At 37.1% G+C, this 27387-nt stretch overlaps 1 protein-coding gene across 1 annotated transcript in view; it reads left to right on the forward strand.

Moving 5' to 3' along the window:
* Nucleotides 1-27387, forward strand: part of itga8 (integrin, alpha 8) — a 73559-nt gene that overhangs the window by 32181 nt on the left and 13991 nt on the right. The window contains exons 14-22 of the mRNA XM_048152736.1: nt 2432-2477; nt 4602-4709; nt 7188-7243; nt 8264-8418; nt 9854-9991; nt 10236-10303; nt 10521-10668; nt 13861-13953; nt 23336-23415. Of these exons, the coding sequence (XP_048008693.1) occupies nt 2432-2477; nt 4602-4709; nt 7188-7243; nt 8264-8418; nt 9854-9991; nt 10236-10303; nt 10521-10668; nt 13861-13953; nt 23336-23415 (892 nt within the window). The remainder of the gene's footprint in view (nt 1-2431; nt 2478-4601; nt 4710-7187; nt 7244-8263; nt 8419-9853; nt 9992-10235; nt 10304-10520; nt 10669-13860; nt 13954-23335; nt 23416-27387) is intronic.

The following is a 27387-nucleotide window of genomic DNA, read 5'->3' on the forward strand; positions in this document are numbered from 1 at the left end:
TGTTGTCCATGACCAGGTTTTGTTTTGTCTGATTATTTAAAAAAAAAAAATCTGGATTTAAATATTTTCTAAAGACAAAATTCTGACATTTTCTTTATGCTATTTCTGCTACCTATGTTACATTAGTTAAAGGATTAGTCCACTTTTAAATACACTTTTCCTGATAAATTTACTCACCCCCATGTCATCCAAGATGTTCATGTCTTTCTTTCGTCAGTCGAAAAGAAATGAAGGTTTTTGAGAAAAACATTCCAGGATTATTCTCCTTACAGTGGATTTCAATGGCTACCAACAGGTTGAAGGTCAAAATTACAGTTTCAGTGCAGCTTCAAGGGCTTTAAACGATACCAGATGAGTAATAAGGGTCTTATCTAGCGAATCGATCGGTCATTTTCGGAAAAAATACAACCGTTTATGCTTTATAAATAAAATATCGCCTTGAACGTACTTTCCGCTTCCGCATTCTTCATAACGCTTACGCTGAATGTCCTATGCCTTCCCTATTCAAGTTACGAAAAAAAAAAAAAAAACTGCGCCGTGTTCGTTCCGTAAGTAGAATAGGGAAGGCGTAGAACATTCAGCGTAAGCGTTATGAAGAATGCGGAAGCGGAAAGTACGTTCAAGGCGATATTTTATTTATAAAGCATAAACGGTTGTATTTTTTTCGAAAATGACCGATCGATTCGCTAGATAAGACCCTTATTACTCATCTGGTATCGTTTAAAGCCCTTGAAGCTGCACTGAAACTGCAATTTTGACCTTCAATCTGTTGGTAGCCATTGAAATCCACTGTAAGGAGAATAATCCTGGAATGTTTTCCCAAAAACCTTCATTTCTTTTCGATTGACGAAAGAAAGACATGAACATCTTGGATGACATGGGGGTGAGTAAATTTATCAGGAAAAGTGTATTTAAAAGTGGACTAATCCTTTAAATAAAGGATTTTGATGCTGTGTAGGGCTATGTAGAGAAACAGGAAAGATTTGGAGGAAAGGGAAAGAATGGAAGAATATTTTCTATCTTAATATATTTTGAAATTTAATTTATTCCTGTGATGGCAAAGCTGAATTTTCAAAAATTATTCAGACACTTTGACCTGACCATGTTTTGCTTAAGTGTTATCTGACATAATTAAGATTAATTTTTTTCTGACACAGTTTAACTCTGAGATCTTGTCATATTTTATTACCTTTTTTAAAATTATAGTGAATAAACTCTATTAATGAATGAAATGTTCAAGGTGTCTGAATACATGCTTTGTCTGTATATGTATAGAGAGAGAGAGAGAGAGAGAGAGAGTGTGTGTAAAAGAGAGTAATAAAAATATTAGCTAGTTTAATCACAATATCACAATTAAGGGGATAGTTCACCCAAAAATTAAAATTCTGTCATCATTTACTCCCCCTCAATTTGTTCTAAACCTGTATACATTTCTTTGTTCTGTTGAACACAAAGGAAGATATTTGGAAGAATGTTTGTAACCAAGCAGATCTCGCCTCCCATTGACTACTATAGTAGGAAAAAAAATACTATGGTAGTCCATGGGGGGCGAGATCTTATCCCTTTAAGTGAACATAGCAGATGTCCTTAACCTTTGATTTAAGCAGATGTCATCATATTTGTCTTATTCCCAAGTGCTTTATTTATTAAGAAATAATCAGTTTTTATTTTTTTTCCTTAATCTAATCAAAATGTGTGAAACAAAACATGTTTTCATTGTTTTTGTCATTTTATAAAATCTATTTAACTTCTCTTAAAAATGTTTCATCTACCAGGAAAACAGCAACAACTGCATGAGCAAGTATTAGCAATCAATTACTAATAAATTCTATCATGTTTTGTGGCATTAGTTGGTTTGTGTCACTCAACATTAGATTTACAAATTAGTGATGGAGATCACACTGTTTTTATTAAACCTCGTCACGTGATTTTTGTGAAGGCCCTGATTCATTTAAACTACATTATGATTTTTCCACTGCATCACATTAAAATCTCATATAGGTTGAAATTCAGGCTTATCGTGCCCATCTTCATTAAGAGAAGAGGGAAACCATTCAGCATGCTGTATTTACCTTTCCATTAATCAGATGTGGCTTGGTGCACCTCTGAGTAGAATGAGATTAAAGCCTCACACGTTCTCCGTGGCTCTCTGGGGTTTCTCTTTGGCTCTGCTCTGTTCAGAGATGGCAGGTGATGTAAGACTGGTAGAATGAGAAACGGGTCGACGAATCTTTGATGGAGACTGCTGGAGGCCCAAATCACTTCCAGCTGCATTGTGCTTTGAAGCTTTATGATCCAGCCACTCGTTCTCTTTCTTCCTCTTTCTCTTGCAACACACATTTTTCATATTTTCATATATATTTTGCATACATATTTTCATATCATATTGTTTCTGTCCTGTGCCTCTCAGTATATTTCCCTCTCTTTACAGATTTGCTGGTCGGTGCATTTGGAGTGAGTAAAGTTGTAGCTTACAGGTGAGATACTTTAAATGCACAACATTATACAACATTGTCAATTACAAATGTTGAGAATTTCATATTTTATATTTTAAAATGTTATATTATACCTACATGAATATGTGACATGCACCATCATAAGTTGTAACTCGCAAGGGGTCAACTTTGGTTTTGAGTTTTGTTTCTTAGCTTTAAAGGGTTAGTTCACCCAAAAATGAAAATTCTGTCATTAATTACTCACCCTCATGCCGCTCCAAACCCAGAAGACTTTCGTTCATCTTCGGAAGACAAATGAAGATCTTTTTGATGAAATCTGAGAGCTTTCTGTCCCTCCATGTGGCTACCACTTTGACGCTTCAAAAAGTTCATAAAGAGATCATAAAACTAATCCATATGAATTGAGTGGTTTATCAAAATTTTCTGAAGAGACACGATTGTTTTATACGATGAGCAGTTTGAATTTAGGCTATTGTTCACATATAAACATTTACCATACCTGTTACTGATGTCTTAATTATTTGAAGTATGTTTAAATAAAAAGTCAGAAAATTGTTTGGAATTTTTCTAGGCCATTTTGTATGTAATAAGAAACAATAATTACGTCATTAGAAAGCATAGACTTTTTCATTCAGTGCTACAAAAATCAACATTTTCAGGGTCAAAGCTAATAGATAATAGATTTTTTTTATGTATTTTATATATATATAATCATTTGTGTGTGTGTATATATATATATATATATACACACACTTATTCTGGCCTAAACTCACTTACAGCTCACATGTTTTCTTAGTTAGAGTGAATGGCACAGAAAACACCTGTGTTTGAGGTTTAGCTGGAAGGAAACCTGATACAAATGAAGTTGTTTTTCTCTGTTCCATGATACGATAGTAACATATTTTCAAATTGCATAACAGCCTAAATTGAAATGTCAGGCTTCATAATGCATTCATGAAGAATTGTTCAGCTGTAGTTGTCAGGAGTACAGTCAGCGAACATTATCTACAGACTTGCGGCATGTCTAGTCTGAGTAGTCAAGACTTCAATTGGGTGTTTTAGCTCAGGTTTCCCTCAGAAATGTTTCAAAATAGTCCCTTTTTCCTGCCTCAAAGCCACCAAAAACACACAGACACATTAACATGTCCCAGCACACACTCTCACACACAAGCGGTGTCTCGGTGTCAGTGTTAAAGTGATTAGCTGTAGTGGGCTCTGGTGTATTTGTGTAAGCTAACATTTCCACTGTTAATCCAGTTTGAGTGCTAGTCTCAACAGACTAAATGTGAGACCGGAGCAGAACAGAGACTGACCTCATGTTAAGTTCTCATTTACTCAGGCTGTCTGATGTTTTATTAGAATAGGACTCTGAATGTTTAGTTTCTGTTGGTTAAATGTTCTGTAAGTGATTCTTTATGTAATACTGTGCATTGAATGTTCATTCATATGTGTCCTAAGAAATAACTTAAATTAGCTTTTTTTAGCAAATCAGAAATGCTTTCTGCTTGTTAGTCATTTTGAATATTTAGGTTTGCTGATAGAGAGAGATTTTCTGTCTGTTGTGGAAGTTAGCAAAATGGAAAAAGCAAGAAAAAGGGCTAAAATTGCTCACAGCACCATTCAAGTCACAATAAATCAAAATTTACACTCTTAATGCAGGTTCCTGGTCTTGCTGTAAATGATTCATAGATACATGTTATTCTATATAAAAAATAAACAAATAAAAATGCTCTTCATTAGAAATTTCACTTTTCTGCTGATATCATTTAGCCCATGTGAGCTATTGGATGTTAACCAACAACCAAAAAGCTATATATTTTGTTTTAGCAAACTCATATTCTCATTTAAAATGGCTACTTTTTATGATCCAATCATTTTGAGATGGACAAAATAGGATACAAGTCTTCAAATCTTTTTCATTGAATATCCTGTTTCACTCTAAAATGCGTCACATTACAGAAGTAAAATGTTACCAACTGAAATTCACATTGACAGCTTTAATGTGTTCATAATGTGTATGCATAGCTCTGAATTAAGCTTCCAGTTCAAACTCACTGCCACAATACAATCATATCAGTTAAATCAGTAATTTTTTATTTATTTTTGTGATATTATTCCCACTGTATTGTCTCTTAACAATGCTAGGTCAAGGCCAGTGGTCACTGTGAATGCTCAGCTGATTTTGATGCCCAGAATTCTCAACCCTGAAGACAAGTCCTGCCGCATGCCCAATTCTGATAACATGGTAACCTGGTAAGTGTCAACTAACTATTTATCTAGTGCTAGTTACTGAAATATACTCTTAGCTTCTGACACAAATAGTGACTTTTATGTACTAAATGCTCATAAAAGAACATTTGAAAGTTCATGTTTTGATTTATCTCTTCTATGAAGTGTTCAGTTGATGGGACAGATATGTTGATCTTTAGTCCTGGTTAAGGGTAAACCAAAGCCGTCTGGGCCAAAGAGCTATGGCTGACTGGGAGGCTTTAAATCCATGTGGTCTATAGTACCACATTACAGCAGTTTTTTTTCTTCTCTGTGGTAAATCTAAGTGTTTCTGGAAGTCTCAATGCATTCTTCCAAACCACACAAACATACACACAGCCCTGCATTCTTACCCCGTATGTGGATGGACATTGTGTCCCACAAGCAGTTTTTGGGCTCTATGACTAAACATACCAGATCTGTTTGGCTGCTTGGGGTGCATGTGCTTGTGTGTTGAGGTTGGCGTAAGGAATAAAGGACTAGAGGTTTTGGAGAGACAAACGAAAGAACTAAAGTGTGGAATTCAGCAATAACAAAAGAGTAGCTTAGTAAAATAAATGTACAAACTGTGGCTGCAAATAGAGAGAGACAGAGAGAAACATTGAGACACACAGATGAACACAGAGAGAAACGGAACAAGACAGAGAAGAGAGCATAAAACGATCTAGAGGATAGAAACACCACCATGGTTAAGGTTGAAAACCTCTATCTTTAATTTGTTTCATTTGTTTCGTTTTATTTTATATTCTTCTGTATGTATATTCTTCCAGCAAAAATGAAACAAATTGTATGAAATTAGAAAAATGCAAAATAGAAGTATTTTATATATATTATATTATATTATATTATATTATATTATATTATAATATAAAACATAATTTCACTAGACAACAAGGACATAAGTATACTGTACATAAAACAAATATGATAATAATTAAGAATTTTATTAACTATAAATTATATTTTTGATGTGAGTCATAATTTTTGATTTGAGTTAAATTTGTTTGAAGGCAGTAATGCTTTATAAATGAAGGTTTACCAATAAAACAGCATATGTACATGCAGAGTGTAAAAGTGTGTGTGAATGACTCGTGTCAAACCACACATACACACGGGTGCCATTAATACTCTGAGGAGTGGGCAGTAATTACAGATGGCAGATGGGCTGCAAGGTTAGAAGAGTTCCAGTAGGGTCAGAGCAGGGGTCAGGGGGGTCAACCTCTGGGCACTGCAGTGTTTGCATGTGTTGTAGGCCTGCGTGATTATGCGTCTACCCTTGTCACGGGGAGGAGAACTAACAAGGCATCATTAAATTAGCGGGGCCACTTCCTCCTCCCTAAATATGCATACTCTCTCCCCTTCCTCTCTCACTGTACAACATGCACATGGATTCTGCTGTGCATTTTAAAATACACCACTACCTGGAGGGGTCATGGCAGGGTTTGCATGGTTAAAGCACAAAGCACAATGCTGGATTCCATCAGGCATGGCCTCATGGGTATTTCGTGTTGTTCATGAGGCACAGCATCCAGCTGTTTATCGCTAATTTAAACTAAGACACGCTCAATGCTGTCTAAGTGTGTTTTTTAGGGGGCCTAATGGGGTGTTTCTGATTAGACATATTTGGGTTGTATGGAATGCTATGCATCGGATTGGCCCGTTGGGCCATTAAGACTGCAGTTGTGAGTCCCCGAGCACAGATATCATTACACGTTCAACATAACGGAAATACAGTTATTGAGCACCAGCTGGAGAGGTGCGAGCATGTTTGAATAAGTGTTTTTCTGTGCTCTCACCTTACAGCTTGTGAGCGTGTGAGATGTTTGTGATGGAGTACCATGTTTTAAATCCTCAGTCCTGGTTGTATTTGTGTTTTTTTTGGAAATAAAGGGGTCTAGTTTTATACAAGACCCCTATGGCAACAGAACTGCCATCTTTAGATTCCAGTAAATTAATTGTGTGGGCCATACTCGGGACATCCTGTGCCGTATCTGTACGGGATGTGTGTGTGTGTGTGTGTGTGTGTGTGTGTTGATGTTTGCATATTAGACTTCATATAAATATGGTTTTGAAATGTTCTTAGAATATTTAATGGCAATAAAGAGTTTGTATGAGATCTTGAAGAGTGAAAAAGTGTTTGTCCCATTTTTTTTTTTTTGCCAGGAACAGGAAGTCATTCTTGGGCCGCTCTAATTGTCGGCCTCTATTACCAGATTATTAGAGTGAGGGAGGGATAGAGAGATGAAGTGAGGAAAGGACAAACGGAAGAGGCAAATTCGATTAAGTTATTAAATATTGAGGAGCACAGAGTCCCTCAGCGTCCCACTTTCCATTCAGCTCCATGTACAAACACTCCACCCTTATTAACAATCCTCTTCCTCTCTTTTGTTAATGTCACTTTATTTTTTTTATTTTTTGGCTAGGTTCTTCTGTACTAAATGTCTGTTTTATTCTTTCTCTTAGTCTGTCAGTAAATGTGTGTGCTAAGATCTCTGGGATTGGTATTCCTGATTATGTAGGTAAGTGTATTTGAATTTCTTTTAATTAAATACATTTTGTTTCAGTAAACTAATGGAGTCTTATTAACAAATGTTTTGAGGAAATGTATTCTGGATGTGTTTCTCCATATTTTAAAAATGTAGCCAATCATACTCACGACTTCCTCAAAACAGTTAAAATCTCTCTGCATTTAATCTGGATTTTTTCCCCCATTCATTTTCTCCATAAGCTTTTTCATTTTCCCCATAAGCCAAACAACTCTAAACGAATTACAAATTTTCATTCAAAGCAAAAAAAAAAAAAGGTAAAGGTAAGTACACATTACAAGGTACTTGTACCTAAAAAACTTTATTAACATTCTAAGTGAACCTCAAGGAACATATTAAAATAAATTAAATAAATATCCATGTCATGACCTTTTCATTTCAGAGCTTATAGTATATTTTGAATATTGTTTATAAAAGTCAATTTCTATATGGAGAAAACGAATGAGACTTCCAAAACTCTGTTGCACAGGCAAAACAAATGATTTTGTCATGCAGTATACATTTTCTCTTGATGCTTGCTAAGATGGAGACATTTTATTATTTTCACTTATACGTGTTGTGCCCAGTGTGAGTTTGTGTGTCTCAGCACTTGTTGAACATCTGTATGTAAGTGAATTCAGTAATGGCCAAAATGGAGAAGGTGCCAAACTCAGTTAAACCAACAGGCAATAAAATCCTCTTTCCCAGCACTTCTGAACGCAGGCCTGTTAAAACTCAGTGCATATGGTTTTGGAGATGACAAAGAACAGGTGTGGCTGTGTGCGTTCCTGTGCCTGTGAGAGTAACACAGGCTGGTGTGTGTGAGGTGCACATTTGTTGGAAGCACTATTTGATTGTTTTTCAGAAGCCCTAGTCATTAACCTTAGGAACGTGCAATTTTTATGGTCCAAAACCTTTTTGGTCCAAGCTGAAATTGCAGGAAATAGACTCTGTAAAGGTGGAACTAACAATAGCGTGCCTGTCTTTCTTTCTCTCTCTCTCTCACTCTTTCAGCTCTGACAATGGACCTGCAGTTGGATTGGCTGAAGCAACGTGGAGCAGTTAAGCGAATCTTGTTCATGGACACTCACCAGCACCAAAGAACCCAACAGTTAGTTCTGGGTCAAGGGGACCGCCAACATTGCCACAACTACTCTGTTTACCTGCGGGTAAGCCTTATAATCCAGGCGCAGCACAGAGCATTGCTGAACTGGCCTCATTCCTCATGAAAAATTCTTGTTTTACCGTCACTACAAATGAACCCATGGGAAAGTTAATTGTGAGCCAAACCAAGCTTCTAGTACAACACTGCTCATCTGGACGGAATAAACGATGTGAGAACCCCTCCGTGAGAAAGTGTCGCAAAAATGAGACCGAGGTGACACAGCCAGGAATCAAATGCAATCTTAAGTGTTTCTCTGTGTTTATATGATAACATGCCATGGGAAATACTTTTATTTGCCAGCTCAATTTGAATTATGATTACATCTAAGGCAACATGACCTTTATTATTCATTAAAGGGATAGTTCACCCAAAAATGAAAATTATCCCATAATTTACTCACCCTCAAGCCATCCTAGGTGTATATGACTTTCTTTTTTCAGCCAAACACAGTTTTTGAAGTCCAAAAAAGTGCATCCATTGATCATAAAACATACTCCACACGGCTCCAGGGGTTAATAAAGGCTTTCTGAAGTGAATAGATGCATTTATGTAAGACAAATATCCTTATTTTAAACTTTATAAAGGCGCAACATTCATGCACATTCGACTTGCGTCCAAAAAGTGTTAACTTCCGCAACTTAGTACACAATGCCATGACATACTATGCTATGTCCTACGTTATAACGCATAGTGCATCATGTAATTGTGTACTATGTCGTAGAAGTTACCACTTTTTGGACGTATGTCGAATGCGCCGGAAGCTTGTTATTTTACTTTATAAAGTTTTAAATAAGGATATTTGCATCATTTCGCTTCAGAAGGCCTTTTTTAACCCCAACCTCCTCTAATCACTCCCATTATAAAGCTTGGACGAGCCAGGGTATTTTTAATATAACTCTGATTGTGTTTGCCTGAAAGAAGAAAGTCATGTACACCTAGGATGGCTTGAGGGTGAGTAAATTATGGGGAAATTATGGGGAAATATGGAAGTGAACTAACCCTTTAAGGTCATGATTTTTACAAATTTAGTTTGAGTAGCAGTTCACTTAGAAATTGAGAGAATATTTGTGTCTCTAACAATTAGTTTGGATTCGTTCAAACAATGCGTGTTTTAATGCAGCAGCCTCACATACTTTATCACAGCCTGGCTGCTTTTGTGTTTATAAGCTTTTCCTTCACAAATCATTGTGCATTTCTGTTCAAAAACATAAACATACTTTCTCATTTTCTCAAATCCTTGTAACTTATTAAATAACTATATTTATTGCCCTTGGCTCTCTAAAGCAAGCATGCTCATACAGCAGCTGTGAGTCAATAAAACAGACTGATGTCAAAGGACGAAGATAATCAAAAGAGTAGAAAGTGTAAAGTGAAACTTGTATGTTCTGTTTGCAATCCACCACTCTTTTTTTGTCTGATCCTTCTCTGTTTATGTGTAGGATGAGGGAGAGTTTAGGGATAAACTGAGCCCTATCAGCGTGGCACTGAACTACAGCCTGGACCAGAATTCCCCTCCACCTGGCCTACAGCTGCGGCCCATTTTAGACCACTATAGCAAGACCTTCCACCATGAGCAGGTTTGCATGCAACATTAGTGTTTAGTTAGAGACTGCATGTGTGCATTACATTAAATTAATTAAATTATGATGGCATGACATGCAGGGTTTAAAAGAGGGTTTAAAACAAGACAACATATTGTTATCTTATTTAAACAGTAAACAGTTAATTAGAGGGGAAAAAAGACATAAGTTCAATTTAGTGAACAAACAAACCCAAAGACGGAAAGAGAAGATTTTTTTTTTTTTTTTTTGTCTCCCTTAGGCAAACATCCTGTTGGATTGTGGGGAAGACAACATGTGCATCCCAGATCTCAAACTTTCTGCTAAAATGTGAGTTTGTGGGCCTGAAAGCATACATGTGTGTGCCATTGAGCAACTGTTTGTATATTTGTTGTAATTTATGTGCTGTGTTGTATCAGGCATCCTTTGTTTATGTTGTCATACCATGTACTTCCTTGATTTCGGCCTCATATAATATATCTAGACAGCAAATGTGTTAACATTAAGAAGCGATTTTAAATACAGATTTCATCATTTTTTTGTACAGGGACCGGACAGAACTTATAATCGGGGATGACAACTTGCTTATGTTGACCATTAATGCCGCCAATGAGGGCGAGGGGGCGTACGAGGCAGAGCTTCATGTGACCCTCCCACCAGAGGCGGATTATATTGGTGTGGAGCGCAGACGTGAGGTAAGCAACATTACCTTCTATCTTTTTTTACTTATATGTGTGCAAGATATCGCTGTGTTATGTGCTTATGTGGGTTTCAGTAGCCGATTGGATGTAGAAGATAATAAATACTTAGTGAAAGCCCTTTGTATGATATCTTTCATTTTTAATCGAAATTTCATTTCATTTTCATCTTTCATAATTAATCGAATTATTGAAGGTTTATTTTAGTCTCAGACTTTTAGTCTATCTGTCTATCTATCTATAGATCTCGGGGCTGATTTTTAAAACTGATCGGTATTGGCTGCGACACTGGCATGAGAACCAATGAGGTCTGTTCTAGCATGTCACGCACGTTTAAGCTTCCGTGTTTTGCATATTTGATGCACACTTTGTAACAAATCACTCGAAAGTAATTTATTTATATCTGCCATCAGACGTCATTGCTATAACACATTGCTATGGGTTGCATCTTGCTTCAGACTTGACTGAGAGACTGGCATTCTGAAACTGCAAGCTTCAAGCTTAAATCCACCTTTTTTCCCCTTTTTTGTTGCAAATATCAGTATTGGCAATATTCAATGACTCTGATCGAATCGGGGCAGAAAAACTTGATTGGGACATCCCTAAAAAAAAATACTATGGAAGTCAATAGCTACCCGTTTGATTACCCACAATCTTCAAAATATCTTCAAATCAAATCAAATCAAATCAGACTTTATTTATGAAGCACTTTAAAACAACCGAAGTTGACCAAAGTGCTGTACAGAAAAATATATAAACATAAAATACTCAACTCATACAAGACATAAAAACAAGAAAAACAAATTAAGAAACAAAGGTCAAAATCTAGTGTCAAAGGCCAAAGAGAAAAGGTGGGTTTTAAGAAGCGACTTAAAAGAAGACAATGAAGAGGCCTGTCTAATGGACAGTGGCAGATCATTCCACATTTTAGGAGCTGCCACAGCAAAGGCACGGTCCCATCTAAGCTTCCGTTTTGTTTTGGGCACATTCAGGAGCAGCTGATCAGCTGACCTGAGAGAAGGGGGGGGGGGCTATAAGGGTGTAGCAGCTCAGAAACATAGGGTGGAGCAAGACCATTTAGACATTTAAAAACAAATAAGAGAATTTTAAAATGGATCCTAAAATGTATGGGCAGCCAGTGAAGTGAGGCTAAAATAGGGGAAATGTGCTCGTATTTGCGCATTCCCATTAACAGACGTGCTGCAGCGTTTTGAACCATCTGCAGACGAGCAACAGAAGACCCACTAACCCCCACATACAGTGCATTACAGTAATCCAGCCGAGTGGTGACAAAGGTGTGGATTACTGTCTCAAAGTGTTGCCTCGAAAGAAATGGCTTTACTTTGGCCAGCTGCCTCAAGTGAAAAAAGCTTGATTTAACGACTGCCCTGATCTGACTGTCAAGCTTGAGGTCAGCGTCGATTTTAACCCCTAGGTTAGTGATTGTTTGTTTGTTGTACTGGGCCAAGGCCCCCAAATCAACAGAAGGGGTCCCAATGGTGCCACCTCTGTCTTTTTTACATTAAAACTTAAAAAATTAAGAGACATCCAGGCCTGTATATCATCAAGACACTCGAGTAACGGTCTGACAGTGTCGTTCTTTTTAAGAGGCACATAAATCTGGCTATCATCTGCATAAAAGTGGAAAGACATGCCATGCTTCCTGATTATTGAACCTAGTGGGAGCAAATACAAAGAGCCCTGTGGGACCCCACAAGAGAGAGGAGCAGAGGAGGACTCAGAGTCACCACAACTGACACAGAAAGTCCGACCGTCCATGTAGGACCTAAACCATTCAAGTGCTATGGCCTTGATGCCCTCCCACTGCTCCAAACGTGAGATCAGGATTTCATGGTCCACAGTGTCAAACGCAGCAGTTAAATCAAGAAGCACAAGAATAACACAATCACCAGAGTCAGTAGCTTCTGTGTTCAGCAGAAGAAAGAAATTCATATATGTTTGGAACAACTTGAGGGTGAGTAAATGATGACAGAATATTCATTTTTGGGTGAACTATCCCTTTAAGGCAAAAACCTTTACATTTACATGAATAGCTTGTATTTCTTGATATTTTATCACATCGCACCTGGTTATGACACATTGTAATGTGAACTCAGTTCTTGTGAAATATCAGATTTTCTGAACGGCTTTAAATCCATCATGGTGAAATTCTAAATCTGTAATCCATTCTGACACAGAGTTAAAAACACAAACATGAGTGCTGCAATGGCTTTGATGTAGTAATGAGGCAGGAATGCACTGAATGTTGATCTAATTATGGCTAAGGTTTCTTATTAAACATTGTCTAAAACATGCCTCATGCCTAGGTGTGTACTGTAATGCTTTGCCGAGATCTAACAGACTGTTTATTTCATTGCATACAGTCCTACTTATCTTCATTCATATATTCTGCTGTCATCCCGTTCATGCATCTCTGCAAACACACTGTTTCTTCTTCCATGAGACACTGGCGCTGTGCGGCACTAACCGCAGAAGATCTGATTGCTCTCTGTCTGTCAGTTATGAGTTTAACAGATGCAGTGTATAACTGGTAATTGCAGCGCGTGTTTGAGAGTGGCTCTTAATGCAATTTGCACAACTCCATTAGCTGCTCTTCTGGGAACCGACTGGTTACGGTTTGACTCTGTTTTGGTGAGAGGAAATAGTTACCAGAGGAGGGAGATGGAGGAAAAGAGAGACTGATGTGGGGGGTTGATGAGATGACAGGGGTAGGGCCTCAGTGATGTATGATGTGATTACTATCAGAGAATTCGTCATGTACTTTCTCTCCCTCGTTTCCTTTCCTCCGCCCCTCCCTTGACCCTCCAGAGACATGTTTTCACTGGATTATGCTAGTTATTGACCGGGTTTATTATTGCCTGGTTTTGTTTTCAGTGATGTAATGTGCCTATTTTATTTTATTTTATTTTATTTTATTTTATTTTATTTTATTTTATTTTATTTTATTTTATTTTATTTTATTTTATTTTATTTTATTTTATTTTATTTTATTTTATTTTATCAATTGAAATAATTATTTGAATATTTGTTGAAAGTTCTGAGGTGGCATGTGTCCCTTTGAATGGGCATAATGCTTCTGTTTGTGTTCCTTAGACATTCAGCATGTAGATCAACACATCAGCTATTATAGATTAAATAATGAAGATCTGTTTTCTCTTTCTCTCTCAGGATCTTCAGCGGCTGAACTGCGAACACAGAACAGAGAATGATACCAGAGTTGTAGTGTGTGACCTGGGAAACCCAATGGTAGCTGACACAAACGTAAGATCCATGTCACATAAACTCTATTGATGTGATGTAATATGTACAGTTTGATCCAAAAATGAATGAATGAAACATACTCTACAGTAGTACACTGACATGAATGCTTCGCCAATGCTTTGTAAGTGTGCAGTACATATTTACATTTCTTGCATTTCAGTGACAGTAACAAACCTTAGTACTCAAGGGAGCAATAGAGTTTCATTCAAATGTCTGTGCCATTAAACCAGATGTGTTATCATTTAGGTAGCAAACTATAAACCTGTCAACAGTCTAACTAACATAACTAATTTGCTCAGTAATCTTCATTTCAAACTAATGCTTTTCTCGTACAGCCACCATGACAGACGTTTACCTAAAAGAGACAACAGACAACAAGACAAAAAAAAAGATTGCAGTATGTACTTGCATTGCATTATGAAATGCATTCTGATGCATCAACACATAAAATTGGGCTTGTGTTCATTTGTTTGTGTAGACTTTGTATCTCCTGGACTTGCATATGTTGGCCTTAGCTTGCAGTGAGAGCTTGTATCCCTCAGCGCATTAACATAAATGAGCAGGACAGAGGTAGGAGGATTTTAGAGGGGTGAGAAAAGGGTAAGACAGCATATCAGTTTGCCCTTTAATAGCCAGATATTTAGCAGTGCTGTCAGCTTACTGAGACTTCAAGTCCTGTATGAGACACCTGCAGATGCATCACTCACACACATACCTTTTGGTCAAAAAAACAGGATGTTGAAATTTTGAAGGAGAGAAGTCCTTTCAGTAATGAAACCAGAGATAAGTTCATAAATACTACCTTTCAAAAGTTTGTTTTTTTAATTCAGCAAAGACATTTAAATTAATCAAAAAGTGACAGTAAAGACATTTATATTATATTTATCAAAGAATCCTGAAAAATGTATCATGTTTTGCACAAAAATGTTAAGCATTGATTATAATAAGAAATGTTTCTTGAGTATCAAATCAGCATATTAGAATGATTTCTGAAATGTAGCATTGTCATCACAGAATTAAAATACATTTTAAAATATATTACAATAGAAAACATTTTAAATTATAGTTAATCACACACACACACACACATATATATGAAATCACATTATTACTGTTTAACATTTACTCTATTTTTGATCAAATTAATGAAACCTAAGATATTAAGACGTTTTCAGAGAATATATTTTAACTGTTTATTTTTTTTATATCTAAACAAAAATTCATTTTTTCTTGTTTTCAGCATAAACCGCTTTACATTTTGATAGATTTGTGCTGAAAGCAAGATATTATTATTTGTATTTTTGTTTGTACTGTAAATTCTTACTGAAAAATGACAAAAAACTAATTAAGAAAATATTTTTTAGCTGGGTATCATTTATTGAACCATTAATCCAGAGGAAGGAAACCATGTTCCTCTCTCGGTGTGTGTTAGTGTGTATGTACGTGCCTTCACTAACCCAGACTGCTTGTCTACTGGCCCCACGGACCTTCAGGAATCTGTTCTACAGATGTATTCATTCATGTGCTATTAAGGACACATATGCATCTCCTGCTGAGATCAGCATATATGTTCACTAAAGAGAAAACACACATACCTTACGTAGAACTTTTCTTGCACAGTCAGTACCTTGATTTGTGCATTGTGTGATATTTTTTCCTTCTCCCTCTCCTCTCTCTTTCTTTCCTACCTCTTTCTTCCCAGTTTCTCTGTCAGGTTGATTTTGGACATTGTTAATGAGAGTACAGAAAACAAAACAGCGGGTTGAGAGAAAAAGTGGAATAATGGAGTGAGTGAGTGAAGGGAGGGTGTAAACACATTGGGACAAAGTTTGAGGTTCAGTCTAAACACGCTCTCCATCTATTTACTAGTCACCATGACAACTCGTCTCCAGCCATCCCAAATATCTCAGCCTGGGGTGCAATTACATCGGTTACAAAACACACTCTTGACCTGTCACAACACACTCCCAACACAACATCCTGCCCTGCATCTCATATGTAGGCATATACACACAAACACACACACACAGTTGTGTTCCTGAGTATGTCCAGATCATCTTTACATTAATTTGTGTATTTTAAACTACATATTCATGGTTGGTGGTATGTTGTTGTTTGCTATTTCTACTAGTTGTAATGGCTGTAATTTGTAAGCTCTAAGGTGACATTAGTCCTCCTCTTTACCATCTCTGTTTCTCATTCCATTAGTTTCCCATTTCCTCAAAGCCCTAAGGGTGAACTGCTCATTAGGCTCAAGTCCGATTTATTCATGTTTCATCCCTATTGAGTATCACTCATTGAAATACAAAAAAAAAAAAAATCTAAGTAGGGAAGATTACTTGAGTAAATTGTATCATTGTCCCAAATAGATGTATGCAGCTGTTAAGGTTATTTTGGCTGTAGAAGAAATTTTGTGACTACGATAGATTTCCAGACATAATATATTTTGGAACATATGAAGAAAACCGAGGTCTGTCCAACTACAAAAAATGACTTGTTGCATCTAAAGTTCTAAAGTTGGCCGGATAGAAATTCTGTAAAATAATGAATTTGAGTTGCAGTAACTATATTCCGCTTTGCAGAGAGGGTTTTAAATGGACTCACTGTCTTTGTGAATCTGTGTGCAGCATTAATTTCATTGGATACAACATGTCCACTGTTGCATTAAATCTAGATTTTTGTGTGGTTAATTATAATGAACTAAGTAATATAATCTGATACATGATTTAAACCAATTGTTATCAATTATTTACTTTATTTCTTTCTTATTTTTCTGAGAATTCATTTTTACATTGTGTATCACACACACGCACACCTGCATCTTTATTAGACAGTTTACTCCCTTCCTTTTCTGTTTGTTTGGATTGCAGTGCTTGTTAAAGCCAAGGCAAATTGAAATGTAATTTGTCAGTAATTTGATGCAAAGCTGGTAAATACTTGGGCTCGAGCAGCGCCAGCTCTCTGAGAGCGGAGGCAGGGCAGAGTGGTTTATTACTGTGTTTACTACAGCAGGTCAAAAGATTATGTTGCTCATAAGCTATAAATCAGAGCATCACAACTGAATAGGCAGAATATTAACTGCGGATGGACCTGCGGTTTTAAAATGGTATTGGTCAGTGTGTGTAGGCAGTTGGCTGGATACTCAGAGGTCTGTGTTATTATATGTCAAACTGGCCTGTCATGTTGGTGGATTGTGGGTTTGGAAGAGAGCCTGTAGAGAAATTCTGTGGCAGCATGTAGAATGTAAAAGGAGCAAATTAATCATGAGACAAAATAAATGCCTCACACAGAAATAGCCTTAAAGGTGAACTTAAAGGTACATTTTTGAAGTAGGGTGGGATTATAGACTGATCATTATAGTTGCTCTGCCTCTACTGCCGTGGATCCGCTCCTCATCTACCAACGAGTCTGAACCTCATCTACTGACCACGATACAGCCATTTCTTTTTTCAAGTTGTGTGTGACAGTCGTTTAAAGCAAGTCTTTTCACAAACAAATGATACTGCGGTGGCTGTTACGGACTATTTAAATCTAGTAGGTTTGGTGTCTCGTGTTTCAAATCCAATGACGCTGGTAGTGACGATTCTCTCTGACCAATCAGGGATCTGCAGTGTTTACATGTCACATTTGGTATCGGTACGTCTTGCTTGGAACCTCAGCTGAGGTACTATTTAAGCGAGCCATACCATTCCATACCAAGCCATCCCATGCAGTAGAAAAGCGCCGAAAAGTGAACCCTCATGTCATTCCAAACCTGTATGACTTTCTTTATTCTGTGGAACACAAAGGAAGAGAGAGTTGTTTGGCTCTATGACCTGTTAACATGTTCCAGATTTGGAAGGAGGGGGCGTTGTCATGGTGACAGGCTGTGTCATGGAGCCTCTGGAGTTAAACCCACATGGGCCAAATTATCATGGCACCAGCCAGAGGAGGGTGACATGGCCACAGATCCCCCATCTCACACATACATCAAGCAAACTACGAGACCCGTCATGAACTCACACTCACAAAACACTCACACACTGTTGTCACTGGCGTCACTAAACAATCGTACCACACATGGAATCAGCGCAAGGCCTGTGATCAAATTCAATACTGTTTTTTTCTCTCATTTTCTGTTTTCTTTTTCAAAACTTTCCAAGCTATCCTCTCATAGCCCATAAAAGTAAGTCATAACCATGTGGTGCAGCTCATTCATCACAAATAAGCCATCACAAGACCAATGTGCAGAAAACATGTTAGTCACACCACCTCAAATGGTCTGGGCGCCACAAACAGTTCCTATACGAGGAACAGCAGAGTTTTGTATTGACCGTGTTGTCTGAAGTAGAAGCTTCCAGTTGTATTGTATTTTTAGAAGTAAACAGTACAAATGCATCTAGCTCAGTACACTGACTGTGAAAGGAAGATGTGATGGAGGCTCTCCTGCACAATCGTTGAGCCACCAATTAGGGCACAAATAAGCCACCAATAAAACACTTTGTTTCATGGGGACTTTGATGAATGGGCCTTTGCACATACACATTGGTTGTTACCTCACAACATCAGTTGCTAATATCTGAGTCAAAGCTAAAACAATTAATGACATTACAGTTTGAAATGTCTAAGTTATATGTTAAGTTAATACTCTAATTTTTTTTTTTTAAGAAATTTACTCTGATCAAATAGTTGCAGCCTTGCATGGTTAGCCGAAGTGTGTTCTTTAACATTAAAAATTTTAAATTAAAGGCGCTCTAAGCGATTCTGAGCGGAGTAACTTCCTGTTGACGTTCGAAGTGTTGTCAAACAAAACAGATGCTAGCTAGACCCTCCCTCCTACTCCTCCTGGCCCTCCCCTCCGTGCTTCCTGAAACAGTCATGAACGCGCACTTAAAATGTAAGTAGCTTGCGTATTGACGCTGCTTGTCGGTTATTGGCTGGAGCATGTTTATTATGGTCCAGGCTGCATCAGTTTGTTTTTATTGCAGTTTTCGGAGCTTGTGGCGACTACAGAGACCGCGTTTTTTTACAGTGTGTTCAGGGGACAGGCAGCTAGCGGATAGTGAGGAGATGTTTGCGGTATGTGACAAAAAAAAAATGGGCCTAAAAACGCGTCAAATCGCTTAGAGCGCCTTTAAAATTCTTACCCTCCCCAAACTTTTGAATGGTTGTGTATGAAGTGTGTCGTACCTAGTGCTCAAATGAACTCATGATTACATTTCATGTAATATATTCATTCCTATATCCTCCACTGTCAGTCTCAGGATTCTGTCGGTCTGGCGATTAGTTTATTAACCAGTAGGTGAACAGCAAACAGGGCTTGCTAGTCCAGTATAGTGTTGTCAAAAGTACAGACTTCAGTACCAAATCGGTACTGAAATTTTAAAAAGATGAGACGATACCATCATTTCCCCCTAGCATTTTTAGCGCTGTTGAACGGATTCTTAAACAACTTTGATTGGCCATTGTGTTCACGTGCTCAACAGATATGTTTGTGAGTCTTGCTGTTCACCGAGTGCTTACACAGATACACATGGGAGCGTTTGAAAGCTGGCATCTATCAGTGGATCCCTAATATATCCGCTGATAGACAGATCCGCTGATAGACACCTGTTTTCAAACGCTCCCATGTGTATCTGTGTAAGCGCTCGGTGAAGAGCGTCACAGATGTCTATTCACAACATGTTTTTGAAGCATTGATCGTTGTAGCCAATCTCAGACATATCTGTTGAACGCGTGAACACAATGGCCAATCAGAGGTAAATCCGCTCAACAGCACTCAAAATACTTGGGGGAAATGCTGGTATTGTCACATTTTTAAAATTTCAGTACTTTTGACACTAGTCCAGTAGTAATTATGTTTAGTAACATTAGTAACATAAAATTAGTAACATTTCTGGGCATTTTCTGCCTTTATTAGATGGGACAGCTGAGTAAAGACAGGAAGTTGACAGAAGAGCTACTGCACAGAGTGCCGCCCATAAAGCCTTGGATCTTTTGGCTCTTAATTTCAATAAAACAAAACTGCAGTTGTTTGTCATATTGTGATTTCATGAAGTGAAGTGTCTTGTATTCTATTAGTCTCACAAATGTGAATCTTCTTCTCTATATGATAATGCATTAAATTCCCCAGTAGTCTTAAAATAACAGTGTAAATGTATTTTCTGAGCCATAAATCCGACATGACTCGCCCCATCTATTGCTCTCTTTCAATGAAGAGAGGAGTTTCATGGTCTGTAAAATAAAACGCATTGAATGAGTTTATTGTTTCACTGACTCCTACCTATTTTAGCTAATGTCACATTAGGGTGATATAAATTCACAGAATTTGGCAACAGTTAATGGCTTTAGTCTCTATCCACATCACCTCGTATTTCCCAGCAACATGAAGCGATGTATTATTTCTTAACAGAGTGGGCTGATATTTTGGGAGCATCCTAGCAATATGCTTCTGATGACACTGTAAATAACAGACTGACAGGCTCATCTTTGACTTACGTTGTTCATTGTTTTTTAATCATGCAAAATCCAGCCATCTTCATGCTTTCTGGATGCACTCTGTCCAGCTTTCCTTAGTCAATCTGTAATCCATCTGAATAAATACCAATGCACATATGTATTCATACACAGTGCTTTTGATGTGTGTGTTTGTGCTGTTTCAAATGGAAACTGCATCTTACATTTCATTCCTATGTTGTGAAATGCACTTAATCAAACACACTTGAAGAACTTGTACATTTTTCTCATGTTATACGCTGTGTTCTGCTCTGAGTTTCATTAAAACTTTCGATTTAGAATTATTGTCTCATTAGTGTAATTAGATGATTACTGTTGCCACAGAAACATATGAACCAGCCCTTGTAAACTCCAATCTCTGATGAAGTCTCATTTCTCAACACATGTATGAAGTTGCGCAGATATGATCTTCATTTGTTATTTACCAACTCTGTGGGTTTTAAAAAAGGACGCAAGACCACAAAAAGAGGCTCCGTGGCCAGTTCCCTCTTTAAAGTTTAACAGCACTTGTTACTCTCACCCGTCTGTTATGAGGGGGCTTTGTAGTGAGGAAGGTTTCCGCCTGGGGAAGCTCATTTATGGGGCTCCAGAGTTAGCACATAGCCTTTAGCTAAAGGACTGGCCTTCATTAACTATCCTAGCAGCCATTATCAGACTTCTTCTAATGAACTACACCATATGGACACAGTTACAGCCACAGAGAGAGAGAGAGAGAGAGAGATGATTGGTGAAATTTTACTATTTGTTTGTGAATGAAGATTTCAGTGTTTAGACTTTGTTCAGCAGAGCAGAAAAACAACAAAAGTAATTAATCAAAGAAAATGGCTTTATAAAGACTTGTTTTTTAAAAGCTGACAGACTTTTAACTGTACGTAAGGACAAATTGCAATTATATAAATACAATAAATATGGTAACATTTTACAAAAAGATTTCAATATGTTAGCAATAGCTAATATGATACCTAATGCAAAAAAGAATAATGAGCTATATATACATTTTTAGCATTTCAAGGGGCCATTTACACAGAATGCTTTTTTGTTTGACCATTGCATTCACATCTTGCATCTTTTGCAGCCTCTCGCACATGACACACCATTCTAAAAATGCGGTATTCAAGTTAAACTTTTAAAGGTCTCTAAACCTTTCTCTTTTTTCAGTCCACTGCACTGCGTCTTGTGTTTTAAATGTAAAAAAATGTGAATACCATGCCAAGTTGTATAAATTACCATTAGCAGATTTAGCACTCTGGAATAATTGTTTCTGATTGGTCAATCGTGATATTCAGCAATCGGTAGAGATGTGTTGTTTATGAGTGACTCGTTCATTTGTCACATGACAAATGAACTGAAGACTCGGGAAGTGAACTACTTATTTATGTTTCTCATAATTTAGATTTGGCCGCATTATGATTTCCTAATACAAATATGAAGATTTAACATTTTAACTAATGAATAAAATGACTTGAATACAGATTTGTGCATTTTGCTGCACAAGATTCAAAGATCAAGTATGTAAAATAAACCAGTCTTTACATCACTAGTGGTCAGATATCTTCTAATTAGGGATGCACCGATATTGATACCAGTATCGGTATCGGGCCGATACCAAGCTCATGTACTTGTACTCATACTCGTATACCTCACGTGACGTAACTGACAGAATTGCCGACGGCGGCAGCAGAAACAATGTCAGCCTCAGGGGTGTGGAAATACTTCAAAATTAATGATGACAACCCACGCATTGCGAACTGCATGCAAATCTCGCTAAATGACACAGACCAGAGGCTGAGAGAACTCCCAGTTCTCTCAGACAGTGAAATAAAATTTCTCATATCATGGTCATATTGCCCACTCGTCTCATATTCAACCATGACAAATCTGGTCACCCTAGGTTGTTTACATTGGTTCACAGTGTTATGTTATAAACATTTGTTCTGTAATATTTGTTTAGCACTTTTGAAAGGCTGGTAAAAAAAGACAATGTTTGTTTTTGTTTTTTATTATGACTTTGGTAATTATGCCCTTTGAAGGTTATTGGACACTGTGAAATTTTGACAAGCACATAAAAATTATTACTTTTTTCATTGGAGTAATAATAAAGAAGCTGTCCTACATTCATTAGTCTCACTGTGTTGTGCTTGGAAAACTGCCACATCAGCAAAAAAAAAAAAAAAGAAAAGAAAAAAGAAATTAATAAATGTATAGGCATCGGTATCGGCGAATACCAGAAAAAAAAATATCAGTACTCATACTCGGTCCTTAGAAAATGGTATCGGTACATCCCTACTTCTAATATTTGTTGTATATCAAACCGCTCACCCCGAACACGGTATATGAAGTTGGAGCTACTTGCATGTCTGTCATATAACGCTGTGGACTCGCATTCCCATTTCACACGAACTAGCACCATCTTGCATATCAGTAGTTTACTGTAATGAAAATGATCTCAGATGACTTCATTATAAATATTACTGTAATGTTGGTGCAGTGTTCCTCTTTTTTGCTAGGGTGATTGTTTAGTATATTGTAGTTGACTGCCTAATATTGACAGCTAATATTTATAGCTATAATTTTGACTCAAATCAGTATTTCATGTCCATTTTTTATTGATTTAACGAGTTACACTTGTATACTTGTAGTTAAATAATTTTCATGTTATTTGTTGGGGGTATAAGAGCAGTGAGACTATCCAGACAGACCCCACACTCCTCCCCCCAGCATGTAAGACGGCACAGTGTTAATTGTGGTGGGTTTTTCCTGTATGAGCCAGTGGGGGGAGAACTCTATTCTGTTTTACTGAGCACTTACAGATGTCCCTTAAGCTTTTGATGTCTTCATGTTTTCCCCTTTCTTCTCTCTCTCTCTCACTCTCTCATTTTGGCTCTAGTTGTCAGTAGGTTTACGGTTTTCTGTACAGAGGCTGGAAGACGCCCCTCCTACCATTGGCTTTGAGCTGCAGATACACAGGTACAGTAACTATCACCTTTCATTTCAACCATATCCCAATTCAATTCAAGTAAGCATAATGTATTCTCACAGCAATTATCTTTCACTCACACTCACACACACAATCATTTGCATTTCTGGCCAAATCATTGTCAACACCCAAGTCCTTACGTTCCCACTGGTCATAAACTTATACAATGTGTAAGTGTGTCTGAGAAGCAGAATGTGTGTGGCTAACATTTCTGGTCCAGGTATTCCCAATGTTGTTGGGTCCAAATGTCCCCACAAGGATAGTGGGAAACAATTTTTGGCATTGTGGTGAAAAATTTCGGCCCCCATGAGGGAAATGGTTTATAAATCATACTAATAGTTTTTTTGAAATGTAAAATTGCAACATGTTTTCTGTAAGAGCTAGGTTTAGGGGTAGGGGATAGAATATTCAGTTTGTACAGTATAAAAATCATTATGTCTATGGAGAGTCCTCATAAAGCACAAAAACTTAAACGGATAGTTCACCCAAAAATGAAAATTTGATTGTTATCTGCTTACCCCCAGCGCATCCAAGATGTAGGTGACTTTGTTTCTTCAGTAGAACACAAATGATGATTTTTAACTTCAACCGTTGCCGTCTGTCAGTCAAATAATGCTAGTGGATGGGAACTTCTATAAGAGTAAATAAAACTTGCATAGACAAGTCCAAATTAAACCCTGCGGCTCGTGACGACACATTGATGTCCTAAGACACGAAACGATCTGTTTGTGTGATAAACCGAATAGTATTTATATCATTTTTTAACTGTAATACACCACTATGTCCAACCGCATTCAGCACTCGTTAGTAAGGTCTGATCGCGCTCTAAAAAATGATATAAATACTGTTCGGTTTATCGAACAAACCGATCGTTTCGTGTCTTAGGACATCAATGTGTCGTCACGATCCGCAGGGTTTAATTTGGACTTGTCTATGCAAGTTTTATTTACTCTTATAGTAGAAGTTCCCATTGGAGGCTGGAGTTAAAAATCATAATTTGTGTTCTACTGAAGAAACAAAGTCACCTACATCTTGGATGCACTGGGGGTAAGCAGATAAATATCAAATTTTCATTTTTGGGTGAACTATCCCTTTAACATGTGGTACCGTAACTTATAATTTAATGTATAGGTCTCTCGCACTACTCAGTTGTGTGTGTGTGTGTGTGTGTGTGTGAGAGAGAGAGAGAGAGAGAGAGAGAGAGAGAGAGAGAGAGAGAACAAGGTAAGTGGTGCGTGTCACTTTGATGTATGTTTTGGGGGGTCATTTTGTAAGCTAGGGCCCCAAATGTTGGTCGTTATAGAGCCAGACTTTAGAACAGGAAGCTGAGTGTTGATAAGATGTCCTTGGATGGGTCACAGAAAATGGATGGCATACTTTAAGAGACTCTGTTGTCTGTGTGTGGGTGTATGTGGAGAAAAATGGCAATTTTGTATTTATATACTGAGAAAAAAGCTTTTTTTTCCGGTCATCTATTTTTTCATGTTTAGGGATGGGTCATAATGGTTAAATAACCCAATAGCCAGCTAGTCAAATAATCATTCATTTTATAAATACATGTATTATTATTATTTTTATTTATTAACATGATTTTTTTAAATAAAAATTATAAAAGGCTTTCTTAAAACCAGGTCAGTCACTGGCTAGTTAGTTTTAGAGTTTCACAATGCATATTATTCAATTCAATTCACATTTATTTGTATTGCGCTTTTCACAATACATATCATTTCATAGCAGCTTTACAGAGAATGCATGTCAATATTACAATTTAGAGTAATCTTTTATCAAAGATGATTGTGTCCAATTTGTGTTATTTTAGCAATGTACATATACAAATCATGCAGTTAGCTAACAATGTATTAATTTACGGTAGAAGCAATGAGCTCATGGAAGTAATGAATACAATATTGCATTATGCATTTAGCAAAACAATCTCAATCACACTGTTTTCTCCCCACTTGGTTTGCATGTCCTTGGCCATGTTCTGTTAAGCACAAGGGTGAAGCGTATTTGTTATAATAACACTCCTCACTGTGATGTTACTCACACATATGCACAGGGAGGTTTTTATGAGCACATGTTAGTTTTGGGGTGTTGAGATGACTGCCAGGCTGCTCTCAGTGGAAGGGATATTTCCCTAAGGGTTTAATCACTGAACCCTAAAGTCTCAGAGCAAGGTTAGGTCAAACAGGAGGGTGAGTCTACGTATGTGTATGTGTTTTCGCCTGCACATGTAATATGTTTGCACTTAAGTGTGTGTGCTGTATGAATGCATTTGTGGTGTGTGTCTTATCTGTTTCGGTATGTGTGTCTCTAGAGAATAGAGAAATTTTCTGGTGACTAATGTTAGCCACATGTTCCTCTGCCCACTCTGATTTTTCACCTTGAGACGGAATAAGAGTGAAAGACAGAGAAGGGGGGGGGGGGAGCTGCAGATACAGAGAGATAGAAGCCAGGTGTCATGCAGCAAAAAAGATGTTTTGTCTTTCAAGTCTTTCACATTTCTGTGTGTGATACATATGGCTCTGATGGTTGATTTATTTTAACTTTTAAAAGTAATTCAAATTATGTAATTATTATTAGTTCTAAAAAGTACACTACCATTCAAAAGGTTTTTGGTAAGATTTGTAAATGTTTTTGAAAGTAGTCTCTTATTCCTACCAAGATGCATTTATTTGATCAAAAATAAAATTGTACTGTATTTATGGTAAAACTGAATTTTCAGCATCATGACTTCAGTCTTCAGTGTCACATGATCCTTCAGAAATCATTCTAATATGCTTATTTGGTGCTTAAAAACTTATAAGTCTTATTATTATCAATGTTGAAAACAGCTGCTAAATATATTTATGCAAACTGTGATATATTTTAAGAACTAAAATTATTTTCTAACATTAATATATTTTGTAACATTATAAATGTGCTTACTAATACATAATGTAGTCACTTTAAAACTGAATAAAAATTAATTTCTGAGCCCAAACTTTTAATATATAATTTAAACAATACACTTTATGAATTATTCTTTTTCTGCTTTATGTTGGTTGTATTCTGATTCTCTCAGGGTGGAAATGTAGGTGCTGGAATGAATGTAACACATTTCTTGATTCATGATTTAGTATTTAATAAGTCCTGAATGAATGAAACAAAATCTTACAAGGCTTCAAAGATTCTTCCATCTCCTTGTTCCTTTCAGTCAGACAGTGAGTTTTATGGCATATAGTAAATATATCATTTTTGTGAGCCCCAGTTATTCCACAAGATCAAAGTTACAATTGTCAGATTTTTTATGGGTTTTTTTTTTATGCATACATCCTCTCCTTTGACTTCTGAGCTTCCCTGGAATTATATATATATTTTGCTTTTAACTCTATGTTTTTAACAGCTGCATAGTTACCAGGGTGACATTTAATAAGGTGTGCGTCACTGGCAGATATATTAGGACAGAATCTGAGATTATGTAGTTTCCCTAGACCAAAAAGAGTCCCTTAAGTATTTCAAATACAGTACATTGTCTAATTATCTTATAATTACATTACTTCTTTACACACTTGTCACACAAAATTGGTAAACCAATTTTAGGACTTTAGTTTGTATTTCTTTTTGTGCATTCTCACATTTGTCCAGATTTGTGTTTGTCCACACACTCCAGGTGAAATTCCTTTTTGTATAATATTTGCGTTCATTGTTGTGTTGTATGAAATGAGAGTGCCGTCTAGTGTACCGGTGTGTGTGTGTGGCTGGTGGTGTTTCTATGGTTTTCACTCCACAATGACCGGCGAGACAGTTGACTCAGGGAATTCTAGGACAACGACATGCTCAGAAGAAAACAGTATTGTTCCCTGTTCATCCTCTCATCCTCGCACCCTCAAAGGACAGACACATTCACAGAACACAGATGCTCCCTGCCTCAGGCTCACACATGGAAATGTTCAGGAGTCTGAGACACTGTGGCCAGTTCA

Source organism: Megalobrama amblycephala, linkage group LG13, assembly GCF_018812025.1.
Source record: "Megalobrama amblycephala isolate DHTTF-2021 linkage group LG13, ASM1881202v1, whole genome shotgun sequence".
Classification (NCBI taxonomy): Eukaryota; Metazoa; Chordata; class Actinopteri; order Cypriniformes; family Xenocyprididae; genus Megalobrama; species Megalobrama amblycephala.